General features: G+C 37.0%; 1 protein-coding gene across 1 annotated transcript; it reads left to right on the top strand.

Annotated features, from left to right (window-relative positions):
* On the top strand, positions 1-27024 carry cwc25 (CWC25 spliceosome associated protein homolog). The gene is made up of 9 exons (XM_079378519.1): positions 1-179; positions 627-799; positions 964-1200; positions 7280-7343; positions 20551-20681; positions 20821-20887; positions 25841-26043; positions 26241-26405; positions 26609-27024. Exons 1-9 carry the CDS (start codon positions 162-164, stop codon positions 26721-26723), a joined length of 1173 nt encoding a protein of 390 aa, XP_079234645.1. The 5' UTR covers positions 1-161; the 3' UTR covers positions 26724-27024.

Below are 27024 nucleotides of genomic sequence, written 5' to 3'. Positions count from 1 at the left end.
ACACAAGAAGAAGAAGAAGAAGAAGAAGGAGAAGGAGGAGGAGGAAGGCCGTTACTGTTTCGTTTCTTAACACAAAATAGAAGTGTAAATACGCGCCAGCAGGATTTGGGTTGGGTGTTTGAAATAACAATTTCTAACATTATTAGTACGGATTCAACAACATGGGAGGTGGTGACCTTGTAAGTAAAATTTTGTTTTAATTTTGTTTTTTTTGTAGTAGCGCAGTTGCTAATGATAACCATTGTGGCCTAACAGTTCAGCTTGTTTATGAAAACTTACCAGTTTCACTCACTGGCCGTAAAAAAAAAACAAGACTCAACAGTCATGTCACCTTTATTTATATAGCGCTTTAGTTTATACAATACAAACGTGTCAAAGCAGCTTTACCGTGTTAAACAGGAAAATAATGCTTCAGTAACGCAAACAAAAGTCTTCTATAAAGCTGCTCTAAAACATCCAGCTCAGCTCAGTTCTCAGCCATAGTGTCTGTGCGATAGAGTCGATAATATTGACAAGTATCAAGTGTCCCCAACTAAGCAACCAATAAGTCAATTAATAAATATGATTAACTCCACATCTTTTTTTTTTTTAACAAAAATCTGTATTCTCTCCACAAATACCACCAGAACTTGAAAAAGAGTTGGCATCCGCAAACTTTGAAAAACATCGAGCGCGTGTGGAAAGCGGAGCAGAAACATGAAGCGGAGAGAAAGAAGATCGAGGAGCTGCAGAAGGAGCTTAAAGACGAGCGAGCCCGAGAAGAGATTACCAGATATGCACAAGAGACAGGGGCTGTTAAGTGTGTGACGTTCAACCACATTCTCTCAGTTTTCACTGTCAATTCCGCAACATAGCTTTGTCATGAAAGAAATACATTATAACACAATGTATAATTGGACTTAGTAATAATAACAGACTTACAGCTTTAAGCCTAATGTAATATCAAAATTGTCAACATTGCAGGAAGAAAGATGACCGTTTGGACTGGATGTACCAGGGTGCAGCAGGACAGATCTCTCGGGATGAATACCTTCTTGGTCGCCCCATTGACAAGCAGATCACACAGCAGTATGAGGAACCTGAGAGTGGTCCATCAGCTGAGACCGGACTCCTGCCTGGTTCTATATTTAACCCTACAAGTTCTGTCTCTACTAATGATATGGCTGCCAAGATCAGAGAAGACCCTCTTTTTGAAATCCGGTAAGTTGGAACGGTATTATTATTTTTAACTAAAAGGATTGTAAAGGTACACAAAAATGATGGTTCAGTGCATTCCTGGGTTTTGAAGTTGTGGTTCATTATAATTTCTGTACAACGGGGAAAGTCAAACATAAAATGTAGGCCGGCCTGCAAAATCTTTAATTTTAGTTGCCATTTATTAATCACAATTGTTCATGCTTGAGAAATTCCTCGGTTTTGACGTCACGGTTTCAGTACAGCAGGAGGAAAAAATATTACACACACAGGTGTTCCTAATAATCCTTTAGGTGAGTGTGTGTGTGTATATATATATATATATATATATACACACACACACACACACACACAGAGCTGGGTAGATTACTTACAAATTGTAATCCGTTACTGATTCCAGATTACATGACAAAAATTGTAGTCAGTAACGTAATCTGTTACATTACACATTTTAGGTAATATAATCAGATTACTTTTAGATTACTTTTGATTTAACTCGTTTATCACATTGATTTAAATAGCATTATTTTGTACCATAATGATGTAAAAAAAATGCAAACAGTAAGAACTTGTTCCCTTCATTGTAATTTACTACATGAAGCGCATTAAACATTATATTACAGTTTCCCAAACTAAGGTTCGTAAAGGAACTGCAGGGGGGTTGTGAGTTTAATGAAAAGCTGACAATTAATTAAATCATAAAACATAAAATTAAAATAAATCATTTTAAATCAAACTTTTTTTTTTATTAAATTTTTTTTTTTTTAATTTGAACTCCCTTTTGAGGAAAGTCTCTTCACTTGGCGGCCATATTTGCAACGCCTCCAGTCAGCTCATACAATACAATCTTAATGAACAGGGGAATCCTGAAATCTCAAAAACTGCTCGCTCACATTGTCAAATCAGCAACAAAAATCTGAAATTATTTGCCCCATGAATGTTGTTTTTTATGCTCAAATAGCATTTAAAAAGCTTATTTTTCAGGCTAGACCAGGCAATGTGCATGCTGAATCATAACCTGCTTATACTGTGCATATGCATTGGCAGGTCTAGTCAGGTTTCTTTGGGAAATTTGGCTCTTTCATTTCGAAAGTGGGACTATTCCTCCATATTGCGTGTTGCAGTTTCTCCCATTCATAAGCATAGGAGTGAACAGTCTTTGTGTTTCTATAGACTTTGTTTTAAATAAAACACTTACTAAAAAAGATTAAATATTATTATTTACCTGCTTGCCATGTGATCATTAATCAAAGAAACCGTGAACATGCAAATGTGATACTTAATTATTGAAATATTTATTTTAAAATCTCAGGGGTACTTAAAGCAAATATATTTGGTGAATAAGGTTTAGATGACAAAGTTTTGGAATGCCTGCATTACATGTATCTAAAAAATAACGTGAATGTTCATTTTAATTAGTTATAATTAATAATACATGGTTAAAAAAACTACAGAGTAGTAATTCAAATAAAAATGAATGTTCATCAGTAGTTGATGCAATGTTGAAACCCTTCTTAAACCTGAAATGATTTTTGTAAATCCAGTGGTCAAATGCTGTCGCCACCTGACTAATGACTGATCTTTGTGTGAATGTCCGCAAGACTGGACTATTTATACATATATAATAAGTATATAATAAGTAGGCTATTTTAGAAAGGAAAATTTAAAAGATTAAAAAGAGAAATTAGGGGGAATCAATGATTTATGAATCATTTATTGCTATTGTGTGAATAATATGTAATCATGTAATCCATAAAAAAGTAACTGTAATCTGATTACGAGTATTTTAAAATGTAATTTACTCTGATTACAAGTACTTAATTTTTGGAATCTGATTACGTAATCCAGATTACATGTAATCAGTTACTACCCAGCTCTGTGTGTGTGTATGTGTGTATATATATATATATATATATATATATATATATATATATATATATACACACACACACACACACACATATACACACTCACCTAAAGGATTATTAGGAACACCTGTTCAATTTCTCATTAATGCAATTATCTAATCAACCAATCACATGGCAGTTGCTTCAATTCATTTAGGGGTGTGGTCCTGGTCAAGACAATCTCCTGAACTCCAAACTGAATGTCAGAATGGGAAAAAAAGGTGATTTAAGCAATTTTGAGCGTGGCATGGTTGTTGGTGCCAGACAAGCCAGTCTGAGTATTTCACAATCTGCTCAGTTACTGGGATTTTCACGCACAACCATTTCTAGGGTTTACAAAGAATGGTGTGAAAAGGGAAAAACATCCAGTATGCGGCAGTCCTGTGGGCGAAAATGCCTTGTTGATGCTAGAGGTCAGAGGAGAATGGGCCGACTGATTCAAGCTGATAGAAGAGCAACTTTGACTGAAATAACCACTCGTTACAACCGAGGTATGCAGCAAAGCATTTGTGAAGCCACAACACGCACAACCTTGAGGCGGATGGGCTACAACAGCAGAAGACCCCACCGGGTACCACTCATCTCCACTACAAATAGGAAAAAGAGGCTACAATTTGCACGAGCTCACCAAAATTGGACGGTTGAAGACTGAAAAATGTTGCCTGGTCTGATGAGTCTCGATTTCTGTTGAGACATTCAGATGGTAGAGTCAGAATTTGGCGTAAACAGAATGAGAACATGGATCCATCATGCCTTGTTACCACTGTGCAGGCTGGTGGTGGTGGTGTAATGGTGTGGGGGATGTTTTCTTGGCACACTTTAGGCCCCTTAGTGCCAATTGGGCATCGTTTAAATGCCACGGCCTACCTGAGCATTGTTTCTGACCATGTCCATCCCTTTATGACCACCATGTACCCATCCTCTGATGGCTACTTCCAGCAGGATAATGCACCATGTCACAAAGCTCGAATCATTTCAAATTGGTTTCTTGAACATGACAATGAGTTCACTGTACTAAAATGGCCCCCACAGTCACCAGATCTCAACCCAATAGAGCATCTTTGGGATGTGGTGGAACGGGAGCTTCGTGCCCTGGATGTGCATCCCACAAATCTCCATCAACTGCAAGATGCTATCCTATCAATATGGGCCAACATTTCTAAAGAATGCTTTCAGCACCTTGTTGAATCAATGCCACGTAGAATTAAGGCAGTTCTGAAGGCGAAAGGGGGTCAAACACAGTATTAGTATGGTGTTCCTAATAATCCTTTAGGTGAGTGTATATTAGACACAATATTGTCTGATTTTGCTAAATTGTGTACGTGATAAGAAGAACTGTTGTGTGTCTCCTAATAAAACACAATAAGTGTTGGACTTGAAGCAGCACTGCAGACCATTCTGTGTGTGACAGCAAAGTACAGCGAGAGCTGTCAACTCGTAAGTACGAACGTCCCAGGAGGAATTGAACGCAGCATAATCTAGTGTTGCAGAGGTTTCTATGCTTTTCTTTTTAGGAGCGCTTGTCTTCCTAATTTAAAAATAAATAAATAAATTAGGAGCACCTTCTGATCAATAATCAAAAATTCTGATCAAAGATTAGCCTTCCTAGTACTAGGTGATATTTGACTCCTTAAAGTGATTTACAGGCATTTTCTTTTTCTTTTTACCTTTTTAATGGCATTTTACAAATTTTATTAAAAGTATGTCATCTGTCAAATTCAAAAAATTATATTTATAAGCTTTTTAGAATTTATAATTTTAACAGCATCTAATATGAAGTAGAATAAGACAAATAAGTTAGCAATCATATGAAATTAGTATTAATAAAAAAGAATTTGTACTACAGAGGTGGCACAGAAGAACACAAAATTGGCTTGTAGGTACGTTTAATGAGGCTCAGAGGTGGAATGAGTGCAATTAAATTCATTTTGAGATTCATGTTTTAAATATGTTGAATATAGAAATATTAAATTATTTAAATAACTGAAATAATACTTCAAAAATTAAACTAAAACCGCCAGCAGGTGGCGCCAAGTCACTGATTTTATCACTGAATCATTCATTCAATTGATTCGTTTGAACGGCTGATTAATTCAGGAATGAAGCAAATGGCTGTCTTTATGAATTGGTAGTCATGAATCACTGACTCACTAGATTCGTTTAAACCCGTAGTTCATTCATGAATGAAACCCCGCTGTGTTTGCTTTTAGAGATGCGCAGCGGCTCAGCTGTTACTTTATTTGGAACTATTTTCCTTGATGAAATGGCACAAAATCAGGCAGTAGTGTTATATTCATACAACGTAAGTCACTTAATTTTAACTTCTTGTTTATTGAACTGTTGTATTAAATCAATATCACATTTGCAAACTCCCTTAATTATTAAAAGCTGTCATTCTCCTTAGTTTATCGCAATCTGTGTGCTCACAGAAAACGGTCTATAGAGCGCGTGAGTGAGTTCTCTCTCATGAATGAGTAGAATTATTATTAATAGCCGCAAACCGGTGCTGAAATTCAAGTCCTGCTGTGTTCTCTGCTAATTACCCGACTGTAAATGATGCGAGTGGTGTCACTATGATGTTACTGCAGCTGTGGCGGGGATGATTTTTGTTGTGCCAGCCCACCACGGCTGAATGAATGTAGCGAAAACACTGACGTATATAGTAACAAACATATCAATTGGTTAAGACATCAAGTAGGAAAATATTTTTTTTCTTTTTATAATCTGATCTCAAAAATGGAAGTGTGTTTAATGGGTACGTGAGCGTAATAGGTATGTTTACCCTACCTGTCATACACCCAGTTTAAGAGCAGTTTTTCTTCTCTTAATTAGGAGTATAGTGAGTACATGCTTTACCTACACAAATGAAATACTCAAAGAACATTTGCATTTAAAGCAATTTTGAACTGCAATTCTATGATTTACACACTTTTATAAAATTTGTAATGTTTTCAATCTAATGCTTTTACAATACTCGACTCTGTTATGTAGTCATACAAATAATTAAACATTTGCATAACTTTTCAACACAAGGTTTTAATTCTTAAATAATAAAAGCCAAAAGAGAATGATTTTGCCGCAAAGTGAGCTAATATCACAAACTGTATAATATCAATACCAAGCCCATCTCCATTTGGTTTTAATGGACTTGATGAGTGACACATACAAACCTTCCTCCAAATGCAGCACTTCCATAACTGACATGCTAGCTTAATACTTAGCCTTGTTAAAAATCAAGAGTTTAATACCCCCCTCTCCCGCCACCACACTTCTCAATCAGAAGTGGTGTGTTGTAAAGAGCCAGCTGTTTTGGTGGAATGACCAAATATAATTGAAATGAATATCTGAGCCGGCAGAACAACAACAACAATGCGCTACATGCTTCTTTTCCCCTCATTTTTTCCAATTGACGGAAATCTGTTGTAGCGATTGACTGTCACATATAGAATGTATATAAAGATTTTAAAATTTAATATTTCATTCATTGAGATCCAATGTGTGATTGAATTGTTCCTTGAATTTTTTTGAGCAGTGTATTTGCAGTCACAAATACATATGTGAAGATGTACGTGATCACCTTGCTTCTGAACACTAAATATTTCTCATGTTTCCAATCTCCCCCATTCATTTTCAATGCACGGTCATTTTTGGCCAATAAAGTTAAGATCAATAAGGCCTACAGTAAATCAGTTTCAAAAATGAATACAAAACCACTCCAAATTGAAAGAGAACTGGTTGACAAAAAGATTGAATCCCATTTTTGGTGACATTTTATAACAATTTAAAATATAAAAAGCCTTTTTTTTTTTTTGGTAAGCCAGTCATTTGTGACCGGAAACACCACAAGTGTTCTTTTGTGCCATATTTAATTTTTTTTTTACAAGATATTAAAAAATTATTGGCAAACATTAGAGCAGGGGTCTCCAACCCTGTTCCTGGCGATCGACTGTCCTGCAAAGTTTAGCTCCAACTCTAATCAAATCTTCTCTAATCTTCAGGTGTGTTTGATTAGAGTTGGAGCTAAACTTTGCAGGACAGCCGATCGCCAGGAACAGGGTTGGGCACCCCTGCATTAGAGCATGCTAGTGTGAAATCAGTACTCAAAAGGTTAGAGACATCTGTGAAAATACCTTCAAAGGGTGCTAAGATAAAATGTGTAATCCCCATTTTGTTTTCAGAAAACGTGAGAAGAAGAGAGGGGTTCTTACAAATCCTGTTAAAATGAAAGAAATCCAAAAGATGGTGAGTAGTGTACTTTGCTTGATATTTTGTGGTATGTTTAGTGCTTTCAGAACTGAAACTGTTAACTTACTGTTAACTCACTTCAAAATGAATCTCATAGAAAGCTGCATTGGAAATTGAATTGACATTTAAATTTATCTAATTGCATTCCAAATGGTAGAGGTGTGCCCAAATAGTCAAATTAACGTATCCATTGGCCACCTTCTTCTTCGAAGTCCAAAACTTTACAATTGTAAGGTTTTGTTTTTTTGCTATTTGAAATTGTTCGAAAAACCTGCTTTTTCCAACTCGTCCTAGATGGTTTGTCTGATTTTCATGAAAATTGGCTCAGATCATCTTCAGCCCATGCTGACAAAAAGTTATGGAATTCAAGTAAATTCTTCAAACCGTTCTTGAATAACAGATGAACGAATTATACAAAAAGCATGCAAAAATGAGTCTGAGGCTGCATCTCTGCAATGGTTTGTTTTTCGGCACTGTGCCACCTAGTGGTCAGAAGATATAAAAAATACATATTTTTGCTTATAACTTCTGAATGGTGTGGCCGAAAATTAGATTTAGATTAGGTGCATCATGCGAGTCGAGTTGAATTATAGTTTTCCTATGTCAGCCATTTTGGGTGTCGGCCATTTTAAATTTTTTTGTAAAATGCTATATTTTACGAACGCATTGACGTATTATGAAACTTGGTATGTGTCATCAGCACGATGCCCTGAAGGAGCCTGAGAAGTTTCAAGCCACCGCCACCTAGCAGTAAAATCAAATATTCACATGCTTATAACTTTGGGTGTGGTCTACTTATTTTCACAGGAGTTTTTAGACTCCTGAATCCTTGCCGAGTCCAGCGATACCAAACATGCCAGGTTTTGCCTTATGGTTTGTGCAACGTTTAATTTTAGTGCTTAAAAAACATTTGCCAATATCTTAGAAACTGTTACTCCGAGTGACACGAAACCAACGCAGGAAATTTGAAAACATAGCGTGCCAGTTGTATGCTAATACCCCATTGCCAAAACTTTGATAGTAAGTGGCAAAAAATGCAAAGTCAGCCATCAGTCATTTTCTCTCTTCTCATATAAAACTGCCTATAACTCCAAAACTAAATGAGATATTTTCACCACATTTGACACGCATATGTATGGCCATACTCTAAGGACACACAAAAAATTTGGTGGGATTGTGCCTCTTGATGGCACTATAATTGAACAAAAAATTGCCATTGACTACAGTAGAGTATTATGATATAACTTGCTATATTTTATGAATGCATTGGTATACCATTACAAAGCTTTGTATGTACCATCAAGACCATGACCTGAAAGTACTCAAAAGGTTAGAGACAGTGCCACCATGTTGGTCAAAGATTATAATGAAATTTTAAATAAATGCTAATAGCTTTGTGAATTTTGCAGATGATGAAAGTGATACCAATGTTACCATAGTCAGCCAAACTTCCTGTCCGCCATTTTAATTTTCTTTAAAAACCTACTTTTTTGAACTCTTCCTAGACTGTTGGTCCAATTATCACCAAAATGGAATCATATCATCTTCAGACCATGCTGACAAAAAGTTATGGATTTTGTGTTGATAGTCAAAACCATTTTTGCATACCACAACAACGAATTTGAGGCATGATGCCAAAATGACACTTGCTGTACCTCTGCAATGCTTTGGCATACTGACACCAAACTTTGTGTGTGCCATTGTCAACTCACACAGAACACACCACATCGATTTGATAACACAGGGCTTAAAGTTTTCCAGCACCGTGCCGGATCTCTGGTATGCAGCGTTTGGTGGCGTAAAAAAAAACAATATGCTACATTTAAAAAAATTGTTTATCACTTTCGAGTCCATGAGTTCGCCTACCAATGGTATGAGAGGAGCACAGCTTTCACTCTCAACCAAACTAACATTAGTAGCCAATCAGAATTTTTTTGCTCTAAACACAAGACGCTCATAATAGTATCAGAGCTGCAGCCCAGATGAATGGAGAAGCATGACAAAAAGCTGCGAGGCGCAATGGTCGAAGATGTCCATCTAGCGCATATTTACATAGAAAAACTAATTAAAAAGCAGCGGAGCTTTGTAAGCAGCTATGATGAAGCATATGATTGCCAGAACAAATTTACTGGGATTTTTGAAAAGGTCCTGATCTCTTAATGGTAACGTTAACTTACTGGTAAAGACTGTAAGATGTAACATTCTAAAATACTACAGTTTTTCACATCTGTTAAGAAACTAAACCCCATTCTCTGAACCAAATTCTCAATAGCCTAAACCAATCTGTCAAATAAATCACTCTTTCTGCAAAACCGTAAACAAGTTCAGGCAGTTTAGACGCACTTTGCAAATCTCATGCACTCTTTTTGCAAAACTCTAAACACATTCTTACTCACTACAACAGTTTGCACTGTGATGAACTTGTGACGCAAAACCTTAAACACAAGAAAGCAAAAGCTAAGCACAACTGCAACACAGCCGTCATCGTTTACACGCGATAATTCAAAACTGTTCACAACTACTTCTAAATATGTGATCAAAATGTACAAAATATAAGCCGGTTCAAAGTGCATAGATGGCATGTTCATTCATCAATCCTAGATGTAGAGGGAGAGTGCATATACGAAGGGTGGAGGAAGAGAAGCATGAGGAAGAGCAAGACCAAGAACAGTCATTTCAGATGAAATTAGAGCTACTGTGATAGGCCATTTGCTTATGCATGAAATGACAGAGGCAGGACAAAGAGTTCAGCCTAATTTTTATACACTGTATTTTGGTCATTTCAGTATTTTTTTGTGTAGAATTGCAAGACTACTGCGTTAGGATGGAAGAAGTGAGTGAGAGAGAGAGAGAGAGAGAGAGAAATTGCAAGCTCGTAGACAGGAGTGTGTTCGACCAAAGTCTCTTTCTCGGTTTGACTTGAATGCGCAGACCGATCGCTGTATGAAATCAAAGCACTGCGATTTGTGTTCAAATCGAACACACCTCATCTCACAGCCGGTCCGTTTTGACGGCACATCCACATGTAAACATGTCGTTGGCATGGAAGTTCTTAACTGTGAGTTAAGCTGACACAAAGTTCGCAATTTGTATTACAGTATTGGCTGTTTTTGCTCAAGTTCGCTGACGAAGTTTCAATCAAAGCCACAGCAGAAGTCTTTTGTGTTTCCAAGCAACACAGCGGTGTTTCATTACTGAACAGAGGTGGGTAGAGTACCCAAAAACTGTACTCAAGTAAAAGTAAAAGTACTTCTAGAAATATTTACTAAAGTAAAAGTAATAGTCTGAATAGTTACTTGAGTAAGAGTAAAAAAGTATCGGATAAAAAAAAACTACTCAAGTAGTTAGTTACTAGTTACTTTGGATCATATAGGTACTGAATATAGTCTATTTTTTAGATATATAGATTACATTTATGTAATGTGTATACACACACACACACACACTGCCGTTCAATATATATATATATATAATTTTTTTTTATGTAATTTATTTCAGTGATGCAAATCAGAATTTTCATCAGCCTTTACCCCAGTCTTCAGAGTCTCATAATCCTTCAGAAATCATGTTGATTTATTATCAGTGCTGCTCTTTTTAGGTTTCTATTACTCAAAGAATACTGAACAAAATGTCACAGGTTCCAAAAAATATTAAGCAGCAAAACTGTTTCCAACACTGGTAATAAATCGATATATTATAATGATTTCTGAAGGATCATATGACTCCGAAAACTGGAGTAACAGCTGATGAAAATTCTGATTTGCATCACTGAATTAAATTATATTTTAAAGTAGAAATATAATTTCTACAGAGCTAACGCGGGTTCCGCGGGTGTTCATTTCATACTCTGTGACAGCTGTGGGGTGGTGATGGCGCAGTGGATAAGACACATGCCTTTGGTGTGAGAGACCCGGGTTCGAATCCACTGTGAGACACCACTGTGTCCCTGAGCAAGACACTTAACCCCTAGTTGCTCCAGAGGCGTGCGACCTCTGACATATATAGCAATTGTAAGTCGCTTTGGATCAGCTAAATGAATAAATGTAAATGTAAAGTAAATTAATTATGTATTATCCTATAACCTCTGACACTGAAACCTCTGAAAACGCCTCACATAACTGCTCTGAACATAACGAAACAAATGCATATTGACGGATCTTCTGTTCTGCAAAATGTAAACAAATGTAGCCTATATTTTTGCAAGCGTAAATATTGTAAAAATATGAATATTAATTGTGTCTAGAACAGGCCGCTGCGCAGAGCTAACGCGGTTCCGCGGGTGTTCATTTCATACTCTGTGACAGCTTATTTAACCCTTTAGGCGCCAGGGTTTTTTGGAAAAAATGCTGGATTTTGACATCAAGATTTCAAAAGCTTGTGGCTTGAAAGGGCTTAAAGATAGAGATCTACTGTAAATTAAAAAAATGTTGGGCATGACCGAAAGTTTATGTGGGGTGTAAATATACTCATCTAATTTGCATATTATGACGTCATCAGGGGCGGCCCTCTTGAATTTCATAATATTTAGGAAATAGTAGATATTGAATTGATGTTTGATTTTTTTTTTTGTTTGTTTTTTGTCTTTTTCTCCTCATTCCAAATGATCAGAAAAGAGGAAACCAACAATAAAACAGGAGAAAGTACTAAATTATTACTATATTACTATACTATATAGTAGTAAAACGCATGTCAACAGTAGCCTACTTTTTGATCAGTTCATCAGTAATATTCAGGAAATAATAGATATTGAATGGATGGTTGAACTTATTTGCATGTTGTTGTTGTTTTTTTGTCTTTTTATCCTCATTCCAAATGATCAGGAAAAGAGGAAATCAACAGTAAAACAGGAGAAAGTAGTAAATCATTACTATATTACTGTGCCATAGTAAAATACATGTGCCTATTTTTTGATCAGTTGACCAGCTATCTGTCCAATCAGGTATCTATGTGACAGTTTATAGTTCTTGAGAGTATGGCATCTCTCATTGCATGGCACAGCGCACAGACCGACCCCACACACCGCACCTGTACTGTCTGCCGGCGGCACTTAGAGCGCGCGCGATCAGAACAAACAGCGCAATCTGGCCGATCATCAGAGAGAAACAGCTCTCCTATGGACACTAAGACCACGTCCACCCCTGCCACCCCCATCCCCATTGGGCAAAGTGTTGAAAGGATCACTTGTTTGTGCTTTGTGAACGATCGCGCCTTGCGCAGCGGCACAATTGCGCGGAAAAGGTGTACCGGGAGAAGCGCGATCATTAGACGGCCGATCGTCATTTCCAAAAGGCAAATATTCCCCTTCAGAGTCAGAATCGGCCAATAACATTTGCAACACATCCTCACAGTACAACTTTTTATTAGCCGTTTGGCGATTTTTCTCTCACAAATCTCACAATTTACTCAGACGCTATGAACTGAATTGCTTCCGCATTAATGACACGATAGCTCACTTGCTCTGCTATTTCCTCGAACAATTTTGGTCTAGAATCGAAGTACTACATGTCTGCCATCTAGTGGAAGGGAATACAAATGAGCCATTACACCAGATTAGGAACTACAGCCCATTTCATGAAGTATGACGTCTTGTCGCAATTTTGCGACTTTGGCGCTTAGAGGGTTAATGTATAAATTATACATTGTATTTAATGTAAGGTACATGTACAACAAACTGGTAATGTCATAGTGGTATCGTGGCCTATACCTGTGGAACAGTAGACAGCACACGCGGTGTTCATCTAATAAAGATCTTCATATAGCTCTAGCAAACAAGCCTTTGCAGATTTGCTTTCAACTGACTGTAGATTTTTCTCTAAAAAATATACTTGAGTAAGAGTAAAAGTACCCATTTTAAAATATACTCTAAAAGTATTAGTTACCCAAAAAATTTACTCAAGTAAATGTAACGAAGTAAATGTAACTCGTTACTACCCACCTCTGTTACTGAATGAATCCACGTTTTTGAATGAATCAAGTGAGTCAATGATTCAGTAATCCATTCATAAAGATAGTAGTCACTTGCCTCAAAACAAGAAGAATAAAGTTATTGTTCTTTTGATCAATATTTTCTGTAGTTTTAAATAGAACATATTTACAAAGTCATAATTATAATAAAAAATTATGTTTTCTTTAGTTAGCCTATACAATGCATATTTGTTAAATGAAAACTACGAATCAAACAGATTTGCTTTTAAAATGGTATTTCCATGTAATTTGACAAACTTCCAGTTTAACCCACGCCCACTTCCGGATCCATCCGAATACAGATACAAATAATTCTGAGATTGTTACAGATACAAATACAGATATAAATAATGGCTCCAAAAGTATTGGAACAGTGAAGACAAAATTGCTCTGTTGACTGTGGAGTAGAGACATTTACAAATATGATTAAAAGATGAATATGAGACAGACATACAGAATGTCACATTTTATTATTGGTTGATTCAACACAGATGTTTTACCAGCTAAGAAGTTCAGTACTTTTAGAGTTTCATCCCCCTATCTGATATGAACATAAGTATTGGAACAGTTGCCTCAGGTCTTTCTAAGTGATCAGCTGTGTCCTGTTGCATTAATTCTTCAGATATTAAAAGCAGGGAATGTGTCGTATCAGTTATATCCATCACTTCTGCATTCTGAATCTTGCATTCGATGATGACACACACAAACCAGGATGAAGATGAGGGAGCTGACTTTGAGAGAAAAACAAGCAATTTGGATGCTAAAAGAAAAGAGGAAATCAATTAGCTATTGTAAAAATAAAGGGCATGGAGAAATCAAGAGTTTGGAAACCACCAGTGACACCAGCAACCAACAACTACCTGATTGGCTGAGAAAACAACAGTAGCTGATGACAGACAATCATAAAAGCTGTGAAAATGAACCCTAAAAGACGTGTGTGTAAAATTACCAACAACTTCCAGAAAGCTGGGGTGATGCTCTGACAATCTACTGTCCTCAGGAGACTTTGACATAGAATAACAGATGCTACACAGCAAGATACAAACCTCTGACCAGCACCAAAAATAGAAAGGCAAGATTCGAGTTAGCAAAAAAGCACAAAGGTTGTAACGCTCTGACCCAGATAACTTCATGAAATGAAAGAGAGGGAAAACTAAAAGTTGGTGTCCCACACATTTAATGGTTGGTACTCGAAAACGCGCTCCTCTCATACATGAGATTAACTCTTTCTTGGCATTACAAACAAAAGTAAAGACAAAATAATAACAAGGCAGAGCGGAATTATCCTCCGTGGTGGTTCTCATTTCACAATCACGTAGTCCTATGTTGTCACCATATAGTGCACGCTATAAATGAAGTGATCAGTCTCTTAAAGGATTAGTTCACTTTTAAAAAAAACTTTTGCTGATAATTTACTCACCCCCATGTCATCCAAGATGTCCATGTCTTTCTTCAGTCGAAAAGAAATTAAGGTTTTTGATGAAAACATTTCTCCATAAAATGGACTTCATTGGGACCCAAACGGTTCAAGGTCCAAATGACCGTTTCAGTGCAGCTTCAAAGGGCTTTAAACGATACCAGACGATGAATAAGGGCCTTATCTAGCGAAACGATCTGTCATTTCAAAAATAAATAAAAAAGTTTAAGTTTTATAAGCACAAATGCTCGCCTTGCTCTGTTCTGTGATGCGCGTTCATGACGTCATGTAATACGCAATGACGTTGAAAAGGTCACGGTTGACTTAGGCGGAAGTACCAAGTCAGTGTTTACAAATGTGCGGAAGGAGGACAATATACACATTCAAATGTCTTTGTGTCAGTTTATCGTTTAAAATGCCCATTTCGTGTGCGTATCCTGGGTGTTTTAATATTAAAAAGCCTACTGACTCGGTACTTCCGCCTACCTCAACCGTGACCTTTTCCACGTAATTGCGTATTACGTGACGTCACGAACGCGCATCACAGAACAGAGCAAGGCGAGCATTTGTGCTTATAAAACTTAAACTTTTTTAATTTATTTTTGAAATGACCGATCGTTTCGCTAGATAAGGCCCTTATTCATCGTCTGGTATCGTTTAAAGCCCTTTGAAGCTGCACTGAAACTTGTCATTTGGACCTTGAACCGTTTGGGTCCCAATGAAGTCCATTTTATGGAGAAATGTTTTCATCAAAAACCTTAATTTCTTTTCGACTGAAGAAAGAAAGACATGGACATCTTTGATGACATGGGGGGTGAGTAAATTATCAGTAAAAGTTTTTTTTAAAAGTGAACTAATCCTTTAAAGGGCACACCGCACAATAATGCGATGCATTCAAATACATAGTTTTGGCCGTTACAAGGTGAGCCAGAAGAGTTTTGGAAATGTGTTTATGGACCGATGAGACAAAGATGAACCTTTATCTAAGTGATGGGAAAGCAAAAATGTGGAGAAAAAAAGGGAACTGCAAATCCCAAGCTTACAGCCTCATCTGTAAAGCATGGTGGAGGCGGTGTCATGGCATGGGCATGCATGGCTGCTTCTGGAACAGACCCTCTCAACTTTACTGATGACTTAATGTATGATGACAGTAGCAGAATGAATTTGGAAGGGTACGAAACCATCTTGCCTACCGATATTCAAGAAAATGCCACCAGATTCATTGGGAAGTGCTTCATATTGCATCAGGACAATGACCCAAAACACCCTGCCAGTTCAGTCAAGGAATTTATAAGGGAAAGTCTTAGATTGCCCAAGTCAATCTCCAGATTTAAATCCGATTGAACATGAATTTCACCAGCTGAAGTGGAGAGTAAAGGCAGAAACTCCCCAAAACAAGCAGCAATTGGAATTGGCTGCATTAATAGGCTGGGAAAAGTATTAAATAAAATAATAGCTAACTAAATAATAGCTTTTAATCTTTTATATCTGCCTTATGTTCAACTGTCCCAATACTTATGCTCGCATCAATGAGTGGGATGAACTCTAAAAGTGCTGTTCTTTTTATTTGGTAAAACATGTATGTGTTGAAACGGCTAATAATAAAATGTGACATTCTGTAGTTTTGTCTCATATTCATCTTTTAATCATATTTGTAAATGTCTGGACTCCACAGCCAACAGAGCAATTTTGTGTTTACTGTTCCAATACTTTTGGAGGGTGTATGTATATTTGTGTGTGTATATATATGTGTATGTGTGTATATATATATATATATATATATATATATATATATATATATATATATATATATATATATATATATATCAGGGCTTGACGCTTACCTTTTCCCCAAGGAGCACATGTGCTCCTAAGTCAAAAAATTTAGGAGCGCATTAAAAAAATTTAGGGGCGCAATTTAGCTTAATAAGGGGATACAAAGAGACATTTACAAGCACAATTATTTAATTTATCAGAATACAGAAAATACACAAGGTTTTAAAATAATTTTACTTCAGACACTATTTAATAGGCTAATTATGTAATTAGTTATAATCCTATTAAACTGTGTCGGTATAAAATTTTCACAATAATCATTGAAGCTTTTGTCACGGTATATGTTTTTGTTTTTAAATCACAATATATAATTTCTAAGTGAAAAAAAGTGTTGTCCTCCTAACAGGTTAAATAACTTTATTAAAGATAATTTACTAAAAGACTTTTATAAAAAATACATAAAGATATAAAGTAAACAAGTGTTTCAAGATTAGAGTGCAAAAGATTGTTCAAATGAATGAAAGAACAATAGGTAAGGTGCCATTTGTTAACATTAGTTAAAGCAGGTTAACATTAACTAAAAATGTGCAATAACTAATTGTTGCAGTAGTTAATATTCTTTGTTAATGTTGATTAATAAAAAAATACAACTATGTTAGTTAATGTTAGCTCCATTGAATTATATTAAGACAACTTTTGATTTTATAATGTATTATTAAAAGTTGAAATTAAGATAGCATTATTAATAAATACAGTCATTGTTTTTTTCATGTTAACTAATGGAACTTGTGTTACTGAACAATAATAACGAATCAGTCGTTGATATATAGATAGGCCTACTGTTCTCTATTATAGATCAGTGGATGGGCCATGTTTAGGTTAGAAAAAATGTTTGAAAATAATTAGCTCATTAAGTCTTTAAGTAAGAATGATTTGATGCTATTGTGAAGACTAAAGCGACTATAAATATCTAAATGACTGTGAGTGTGAAACATTATTACACAGTTTTAGGAAAGTAGCGCAGCGGATTTGTTTACTGGGTTACCGGGGTAACGGCAGCGCCCTCTAGTGGCGAATGTGCGTCATTCAGCGCATATATATATATATATATATATATATATATATATATATATATATATATATATATATATATATATTTTTTTTTTTTTTTTTTTTAATTATTTATTTATACAACAGTTCGTTCTGGTTCTCAAATCTGATTGGTTGAGAACTGTGAGATATTGTACTGGTATCGCTACAGGAACACCCTTTCACAATTTTGTATCACTCTGCTTGTTCTAGCCGGGTCTATCTAGTCTAAGAAGAAACATACATGGCAAACGACACATTTTTTAATGGATATTTCATTTGATATTAACTACAAAAGCTCAATAGACGAGAAAGATGCAGGGGAATCTTCACTAACAGGCCATTCAAGAAGTACAGCCATTACATCTGCAGATTTGGACAATTTAGAAAAAACCCGACATGAAAATAACAATGTACGGCAAACAGTGTGGGCTGTAAACTGATTTAAATCATGGTTATCCGAAAAACAGCTCAGTAGCACTTTATTTTACAGTATGTGTACTTCCCTGGTAAATACATGGTAAATATCTTGTACCTACAGGCAAATGAGTGGTAACACGAAGTACTTACCCGAAATGTATGTACATGGTAACAAATAAGAAACACGGCTGTACTTAACAGTCGCACATGCATGGTAATTAGTTTGTACATACAGACTAGTGTGGGTAAGAACAGTCAGTTACAGGTAGGGCCTGTACATGTTACATTAGATACTTTACTGTACTAACTAATCTGTATACATGATAAATATGTAGTACTTACGGACAAGTGGGTACAAACAGGCAGGTCTTTACAGTATCCATATATGGTAACTAATAAGACACATTACTGTACATACTAATGATATGTACATAGTAAGTATATAGAAATAGGACTGTAAAATAAAGTGCACCATTTTACATAAACATTACACGGGAATTACCAATTCTTCAAATGTTGTAAGCACTGTTGTGGAGAGCAATTTAACATTTAACACACATTTGTTTGTAAGTACTACATATTTAGCACATGTATACCAAGTACAGTGTGTGTCTTGTTTGTTACCAACATTTTTCTGTAGGTGCTACACATTTACCATGTACATGCCATTAGTATGACATCTTTGTCCTGTGGTTTGACAGTACAGGCGTCACACCGGAGGACATTTTCTGTCACACCATAGGACATTTAAATTTTGTTCTGACCTTGCTATTCAAAGCTAACCTGTCATTAGCGGTAAGCAAGACAAATTTGCCAAATTTTCCATGATTATGTAGTTTAACATGAAGTTTTTATTTAAACATAATTTAGGGGTGTCGCACCAAAGGACAACAAAATGTAACACTTTTGTATTGGTTTTAAAAAAGTTCAATATTTGAAGAATTCTGAGACAAAACTGACCATGTGCACACGTGGGGATGTCAATCAGCATATGGTGTCACACCATAGGACATGGTTTTCAAAGACAAAATGTATCAAGTTCCTACGCTTTCAGAAATATATGGATGAAAAAAAAAATGATGTCATTTACTAAAATAGACACTTGTGCAATTATGCACAAGTAATAAGGTGTTTAACATTTTTATGCTTTTCTTTTTCATTTATAAAAGTTGTAATTTATTGAACCATGCTTTGGACAGTCACACCATGGGACAATTTGAGATTTAGCTCAAAAAAAAAAATATCTAATAACACTGCAGCTTTTATAACAACAGGTCCATGTAGGACAAATAAATGTTTACTGCATTTTAAATAATGACAATATTAATTATATTAATTTTTATCTTGTGGGACAGTGAAAATGCCATGTCACATCAACAACCCGTATACATAAATATGAAAAAGATTACAAGTGACGACGTGTGTCCAAGTATGGTGACCCATACTCGGAATTTGTGCTCTGCATAACCCATCCACGTGCACACACACACACACACAGCAGTGAACACACACAACGTGAACGCACACTCAGAGCAGTGGGAAGCCAATGCTGCAGCTCCCAGGGGGCAGTTGGGGGTTTGGTGCCTTGCTCAAGGGTCTCACCTCAGTCATGGTATTGAGGGTGGAGAGAGCACTGGACATTCACTCCTCCCACTGACAATTCCTGCCGGACCCGTGACCTTCAGGTTACAAGTCCGACTTCCTATCCATTAGTCCACGACTGCCCCTATGTTGCTTGCATATATGTATAGTGAATATTAAAAAAGGAAAGCAAATATGGAATTTATCCCAATAAAAAAAAAAGTTACAAGTTTAAAATAATGTTTAAAAAACACAAGGCAACAAATTGCATTCAGCGAACCTCCTAAGGAGAGAAAGATTGCAGAAAGACCAAAAACTTAAAAATATGACAATCTGGTTATGGTCACTACTAAGGTTTTTCTCATTATCTAACTGCAATTAGAGTATAACTGTCTACTGTCTAATGATAAACATTAACTATAACAAGCTTCATAAAATAGCTCTACTGGCCAGATGTGTCAAAAAATGATGTAATTTCTTCAGCATTCTGGCGAGTCTGCTTGAGAAACACTGAAATGAATGGGCTTTAATGTTGGAACGATTGGTTGTTTGGAACTATTGTCTGCTCCATGACACGCGTTACTTCCACATTCCTCAGTTCCTATGGAAGCATATGGGAGTGTCGCAACTCTGTTTCTCAATGCCTCTGCATAAATGCAGGGAATCCATGATAAAATCTAAGCACGCAAACTAGAACTCCGTTATAACTAAATGCACTGGGTGGCACTGTGAAAAATGCCCATCCCTAGTTAATGGCATTCTGGGAAATAAGCATTTCACTCTGGTCCACAAAATTAGTTAATTTACTAAATACGATGTTATGTTTTGTCTTAATGAACTTTTTAATTAAATAAATTGTACTTAAAATCTACTTGGAATAATGCATGTTGTTACCTCGGTTCAAATTCAGGAGTTTAATTTGAATTTTTAAAAAAGACTTTCACTTTTTTTCAACAGTTGCGTCACAATCTTGAGAAGGAAAAAAAGAGAAAACACAAAAAGAAGAAACGAGAGGAGAAAGAGAGGAGGAAGGAGAAAAAGCACAGAAAGAGGAGTTCAAGCTCTGATGAGGATGACACAAAAAATGGGTACAATGTTTTTGAATTTTTTTTTTTTTTTTTACATTCTTTTTATTTCAATTTGCTGTTACAAATCTCACTTTGCTCCCTGTTTGAGAGATAACATACCTAATTCAATTTAACATTATGTGTATGTTTTTCCAACCAGGTCAAAAGACAAACGATCAAATGTCACAACCTCTAATAGACATCACAAATCAGACTATGGACTTCAAGTGAGTAATTTTCTGCCTGGCTACCCTGCTGTCATGTTTCTTTTGGATTTTTATTATTAAACATTTTATTGAATTTGTCATGCTGACCTCAGTAATGGATGATTTAATTAGTTACTGGATCTCCATAACCAAATTCGTTTACTTTTACTTGTGACATCCAAACCACTGCTTAACATTGATCTAGTAATATCAGTAACACTTTAGTACAGGGTTCCTCAATAGGCAGCCCGTGGGCCACATCCAGCCTGCGAGAGAAAAATGTTTGGTTCCCGTTAATTTCAAATAATGTGGCATGAAAATGTAATAAAAAAAAAAAAGTTTTTTGAACATTTGTAAAAATGGAGTTATCCGTTTTTGCAAATTAACTCTTCATATACATATGTGTGTGTGTGTGTGTGTATATATACATACTCTAAAACCTTCCCATATATATATATATATATATATATATATATATATATATATATATATATATATATATATATATATATATATATATATATATATATATATATATATATATATACATACACTCCCCTCCAAAAGTATTGGGACAGTGAGGCCAATTCCTTTATTTTTGCTGTAGACTGAAAACATTTGGGTTTGACATCAAAAGATGAATATCAGACAAGAGATTTACATGCCGGCTTTTATTTCCAGGTATTTACATCTGGATCTGACACACAACTTAGAAGATATCATCTTTTGTTTGAACCCACCCATTTTTCATGTGAGCAAAAGTATTGGAACATGTGACTGACAGGTGTATTTTGTTGCCCAGGTGTGTCCAATCACAATGATTATTCAAACAATAATTAGCACTAAATGTCTACGCTCAGTTTCAGATTTGGGTTTTGCCTGTTCAAACTGCATTTATAGTTAAGAGGTGTAACCAACATGAAAACCAGAGAGCTGTATATGGGTTAAAAACAAGCAATTATGAAGCTGAGAGAAGGAAAATCGATCAGAGCCATTGCACACACGTTGGCCATAGCCATTTCAACCATTTGGAATGTCCTGAAGAAGAAAGAAGCCACTGGTGTACTAAGTAACAGACATTGAACAGGTAGACCAAGGAAAACAACTGCAGTTGATGACAGAAACATTGTGAGAGCTGTCAGGAAAGACCCTAAAACAACTGTAAGTGAGATCAGCAACAACCTCCAGAGGGCAGGAGTGAAGGTATCACAATCTACTGTTCACAAAAGACTTCATGATCACAAGTACAGAGGCTACACCAGAAGATGCAAACCACTCATTAGCAAGAAGAATAGGAAGGCCAGGCTGGAATTTGCCAAAAAGTACAGAGATGAGCCTCAAAAATGCTGGGACAAAGTTTTATGGACTGATGAGACAAAGATTAACCTTTTGCCAAAGTGGCAAAAGCTAAAAGTTTGGAGAAAGAAAGCATCTGCTCATGATCCCAAACATGCAAGCTCATCTGTGAAACACAGTGGAGGTAATGTCATGGCTTGTTCTTGCATTGCTTCTTCTGGGACGGGCTCATTAATCTTCATTGATGATGTAACACATGATGGCAGCAGCAAAATGAACTCAGAAGTCTACAGAAACATTTTGTCTGCCAATTTAAAGAAAGATGCTACCAAACTTATTGGGAGATCCTTTATCATGCAGCAAGATAATGACCCAAAACACACTGTCAAAACAACAAAGGAGTTTATCAGGGGCAAGAAGTGGAAGGTTTTAGACTGGCCAAGTCAATCTCCGGACTTAAACCCTATAGAGCATGACTTTTACCTGCTAAAGAGGAGACTGAAGGGGGTAACCCCCCAAAACAAACAAACAACAACTGAAAGAGGCTACGCTGAAAGCCTGGAAAAGCATCACGAAAGAAGAATGCAAAAGTTTGGTGATGTCAATGGGTCACAGGCTTGATGCAGTTATTGAAAGCAAAGGATTGCAACTAAATAATTAAGCATTTTTCACTTTAATCTGTTAATTCTATCTGTCCTAATACTTTTGGAGGGGAGTGTATGTACATATATATAAAAAACACTTTTTCACACAGTATATATACACACACACACACACACATATATATATATACATATATATATATATATATATTTATTTATTTATTTATTGTGGCGGGAGGAGCAAACGACAGACACAGTGGGCGTGGTGTCAGGCCTCGGAGAGGCTTTTATTAAACAATAAATCAACAAAAATAGTGTCCAAGGGGAAAAAGTGTCCCAAAATAAACAGGGGGAGTCTGGTGAAGGGCGGCGAATACGGGACGGGTGGTGATGATGATAAGGGGGGAGGCAGCCGACTCGTCAGCCCCCCCCCCAGCGACATCCCCGTCCTAGGGGCGCCGCACACGCAGGAGTGCTACTTTCCTCAACCAGGCTCCAGCGGTCGGAGTGGGCGGGGCAGGAATTCCTCTCCGGGCAACTCTCCCTCTCGCATCGCGCCGGAACCGGGACAGAGAAAGCGGGTTTTAGTTGACAGCCTCAACCAACCACAGGGTAATGATGACAAATAGACAGAACGTCACTTACCCCACTGGTGGCTGGGAGGCTGTCCCCGTCATTCCTCCGTCCCCGTGCGGGCTCCACGGCTTCATGCGAGCGAGAGGGGATGACGTCATCAGATGTTGGCCAACTGCGCTGTCTAGGTTCCGCCTGCCCGCATTCTCCACCACTGTGGCAGGAGGAGCAAACGACAGACACAGTGGGCGTGGCGTCAGGCCTCGGAGAGGTTTTTATTAAACAATAAATCAACAAAAATAGTGTCCAAGGGGAAAAAGTGTCCCAAAATAAACAGGGGGATCTGGTGTCCTCGTCGTGCTGCGGGGCTTGTGAAGCAGGGCAGTGTTCAGGAGAGAAGGGTCCAGGGAAGGGGCGGAGTCTGGTGGCCGCACACGCTCCCCTCTCGGGTCCGGGAGCGAGTGGCGGCGGCTTCATCCTCCTCCTAGGCCCCCGGAGCTTCTGGGGGACTCGACGGCCCGGCATCCTGGCCCGTCAGCCGTCTAACGGGTGCGGCAGTCCTCCTACTCGACGTGCCCTTCCTGGACCCACGAGGACACCAGCGTGCATGCACGGGGAAGAGACCGGTCTCCCGAGGAGAGGCACGCTCGGCATTTAAACGGCGGCGGTGATGAGGCTCTATTCACATCAGGTACGCCTCATCACACGCTGCCAGCCCTGGCTGTTTCAGCGCCCCTCCTCTCTCGCACACCCACTCCTAGGGGTGTGCGATATGACGATTTTTGATCGTGGACGATAAAAATGTCTCCACGATCTGCTTTTTAAGAAATATCGTAGTATCGCGCTACCGCGCACATTGTCAAATACAGTTCTGGCGCCGCCGTCTCTATATACTGTACAACACGACATACAGCAGTAGAGTTACTCAGACAGGACACTGCACTTATTCGCGATCGCAAAAGTAGTGCTACATTATTTGCACACAAGCCTTGCTGGTTAAATGTTTAATTTGCGCGCTGGTCTGACGTGCGCTTGTTCTGAGCGCATACACCTGAATTATTTTATATACACCTATTTTGCGCTAATACTGTCAAAACACACAAGGTTTACATACAGACTGAGTTGGTTATCTCTAAAATGAAAGTAAATAGTTAAGAGAGAAACGGATGCGTGCCTGTATATTAGATGCGTGCAGCTCTTAAAGGGACAGGACACTAAACGTGCTGTCGACTGTCATTAAAGGGATAGTTCACCCTAAAATTTAATTTCTGTCATTATTTACTCAGTGGAAAACCAAACAGTTGCTGGTCCACATTGACTTTGATAGTAGGAAAGAAAAATCCTATGGAAGTCACTGAGGACCAGCAACTGTTTGGTTTTCCACCTTCTTCAAAATAGCATTTATAAATGTTCAGCACAAGAAAGAAACTCATTCCGGTTTAAAACAACTTTTGAGTAAATGATGATATAAAAATACAACATTATGACAGAATTGACAGACAGATGACAGAATATTAATTTGTGGGGGAACTATTCATTTAACATTAACAAAACAACAAAACGCAAAAGAGAAAAATCACTCACTATTCTTGACTGAAAAACTTTAATACAGTTGCTTTAGGAATCAGTCTATCTAGTGTTTTATTTTTATATTTGTTCATTCAATTTCATTGAATGCTCTGCTAAATACACCTATTGTACCTGGAAATAAAGCACTGTTTGTTTTATTTGTATATTATGTGTATTTGTAATGTGTATCTTTGTTCTTATTTTTTAATAAGAAAAATAAAATAATGACAAAGATTTTTTATCTTCGCCCACTTTGGCCTAAATATCTGCCATGCATCTTTGTCTTTCTAGTTTGGCTGTAATGCTCAGACAACTTGTAAAACCAAAATAGTAAAACTAACAAAGAATCGTGATAAAAATCGTGAATCGTGATATTTCTATAAAAAATCGTGATATGATATTTTTCCCATATCGCCCACCCCTACCCACTCCCGTCGGGAGCCTGGATGGTGAATACGGGACGGGGTGGTGATGATGATAAGGGGGGAGGCAGTCTACTCTAGCTATATATATATATCTATTTCTCAGTGGCCCTTGGCTTGGTATTGTTGGCAGAATTCGGCCCTCGGCGAAAACTAATTGAGGAACCAGTTATATATGTATATGAGGACCAGTTCTCACTATTAACTAATTGCTAATTAGCATGCCTATTAATAACATATTGGCTTTTTATTAATACTTATAAAGCACATATACTGCATTACCATACTGCATAATCATATTCTACATTCTTAATCCTACCCAATACCTCAAATTAACTACCTTACTATTAATAAGCAACAAATTAGTAGTATACTGAGGCAAAAGTCATAGTTATGGTTTGTTAACAGTGAGAATTTGACCGTAATTTTTATCAAATATGATTGTCATCTTAAATTTGTGAATAAATGTCTTGACTTTTGTGCCTGATTTATTCCTGTCTTAACTGTTTCAGTTACCAGCAAGCAGATCCCATCACTCTTCAGTATCTAACCACACAGATCACGGTTCAAGAGACAGGAGTCGATCCCCGTTGTCTCATAAAACAGACAGGGACAATCACTCCTTTAGAGTGACAGAGCAAAGACCTAAAACCAAAGCCCCCAGCCCATCAAGACCCAGAGACCGCTATCGAAGACAATCCACTTATTGCAGCAAGTATGATATGTTCATGAGTTGATCATTTAATCTACCACGCAAAGCAAGCCATGAATGTTTTATTCGTATCTATATCATACATCTATATCAGAAGTTATCAAAAACTTGAGTATTAATACATTTCATTATTTTGTTTTACTGTTGAAAACATTGTTTTGTCAGCTACATAGAATTCAACTACATTTTCCCGCTCTCAGGCACCTCTCAACTGAAGAGTTGGAAAAGAAGAGAAGGGAAATGATGGATTTTGCCCGTGTAAGAGAAGTGGAAAGGCAAAATAATGTGCAGAGGTACAAGAGACAAGAGGAACAGGAGAAGGCCAGAGACAATGCCAAACACGACCGTCATGCTGGCTTCATACAGTCAGTATTTAAATTACTGAAACCAGTATTGACCTGAAATAAATGTTACTGTTATACCAAGTAGTTTTATTTATGGCAGTGGTATTAAGTATTTTTTGTTATTTCTGCTCTGTCATCAATGTGCACATGGGTATTTTGTCAGCCATAAAATGATTTGGATGATAATGACTTTCTCTCTAATTAATTTGTAAATTTGTTTGCAGTGACATGAAACTAGAGAGTGCTGCCACCTCCTCTCTGGAAGACCGTGTGAAGAGAAACATTCACTCTATTCAGAGGACCCCTGCTGCTCTGGAGAAGAACTTCATGAGAAGATGAGACCATAAAGAACATGGAAACTTTTTCCTCTGTCTTTTGTATTAAGATTTTTAAGATTTGTAATTTTGAAATAACATGATGCTAGATCACGGTTGTAAATAAAATGACCAAATGACTTGTTCTCCTCAAGATCTTTGTCTTAACCTATGGAGGACCAAACCTGCATAAATTAAATATGAATGAATAAATATATTAATGAATAAATAGATAAATGGATAAATGTGATAATAGGAAAACAAATAAATGAATAAACGACTTGATAATATGATTAATTTGTAATAAAATAAATTTCCCTCCCTTT

Source organism: Barbus barbus, assembly GCF_936440315.1.
Source record: "Barbus barbus genome assembly, chromosome: 26".
NCBI classification, from domain to species: Eukaryota; Metazoa; Chordata; class Actinopteri; order Cypriniformes; family Cyprinidae; genus Barbus; species Barbus barbus.
The sequence above is the reverse complement of the archived record's forward strand: the minus strand, read 5'-3'. Positions and strand labels throughout refer to the sequence as shown.

Bases quoted from the DNA above. Each gene is read 5' to 3' on its own strand.
- cwc25 (XM_079378519.1), top strand. The intron at 800-963 runs GTGTGTGACGTT...TCAACATTGCAG, and splicing joins CAAGAGACAGGGGCTGTTAA to GAAGAAAGATGACCGTTTGG. The intron at 20,682-20,820 runs GTACAATGTTTT...TTTTCCAACCAG, and splicing joins GAGGATGACACAAAAAATGG to GTCAAAAGACAAACGATCAA.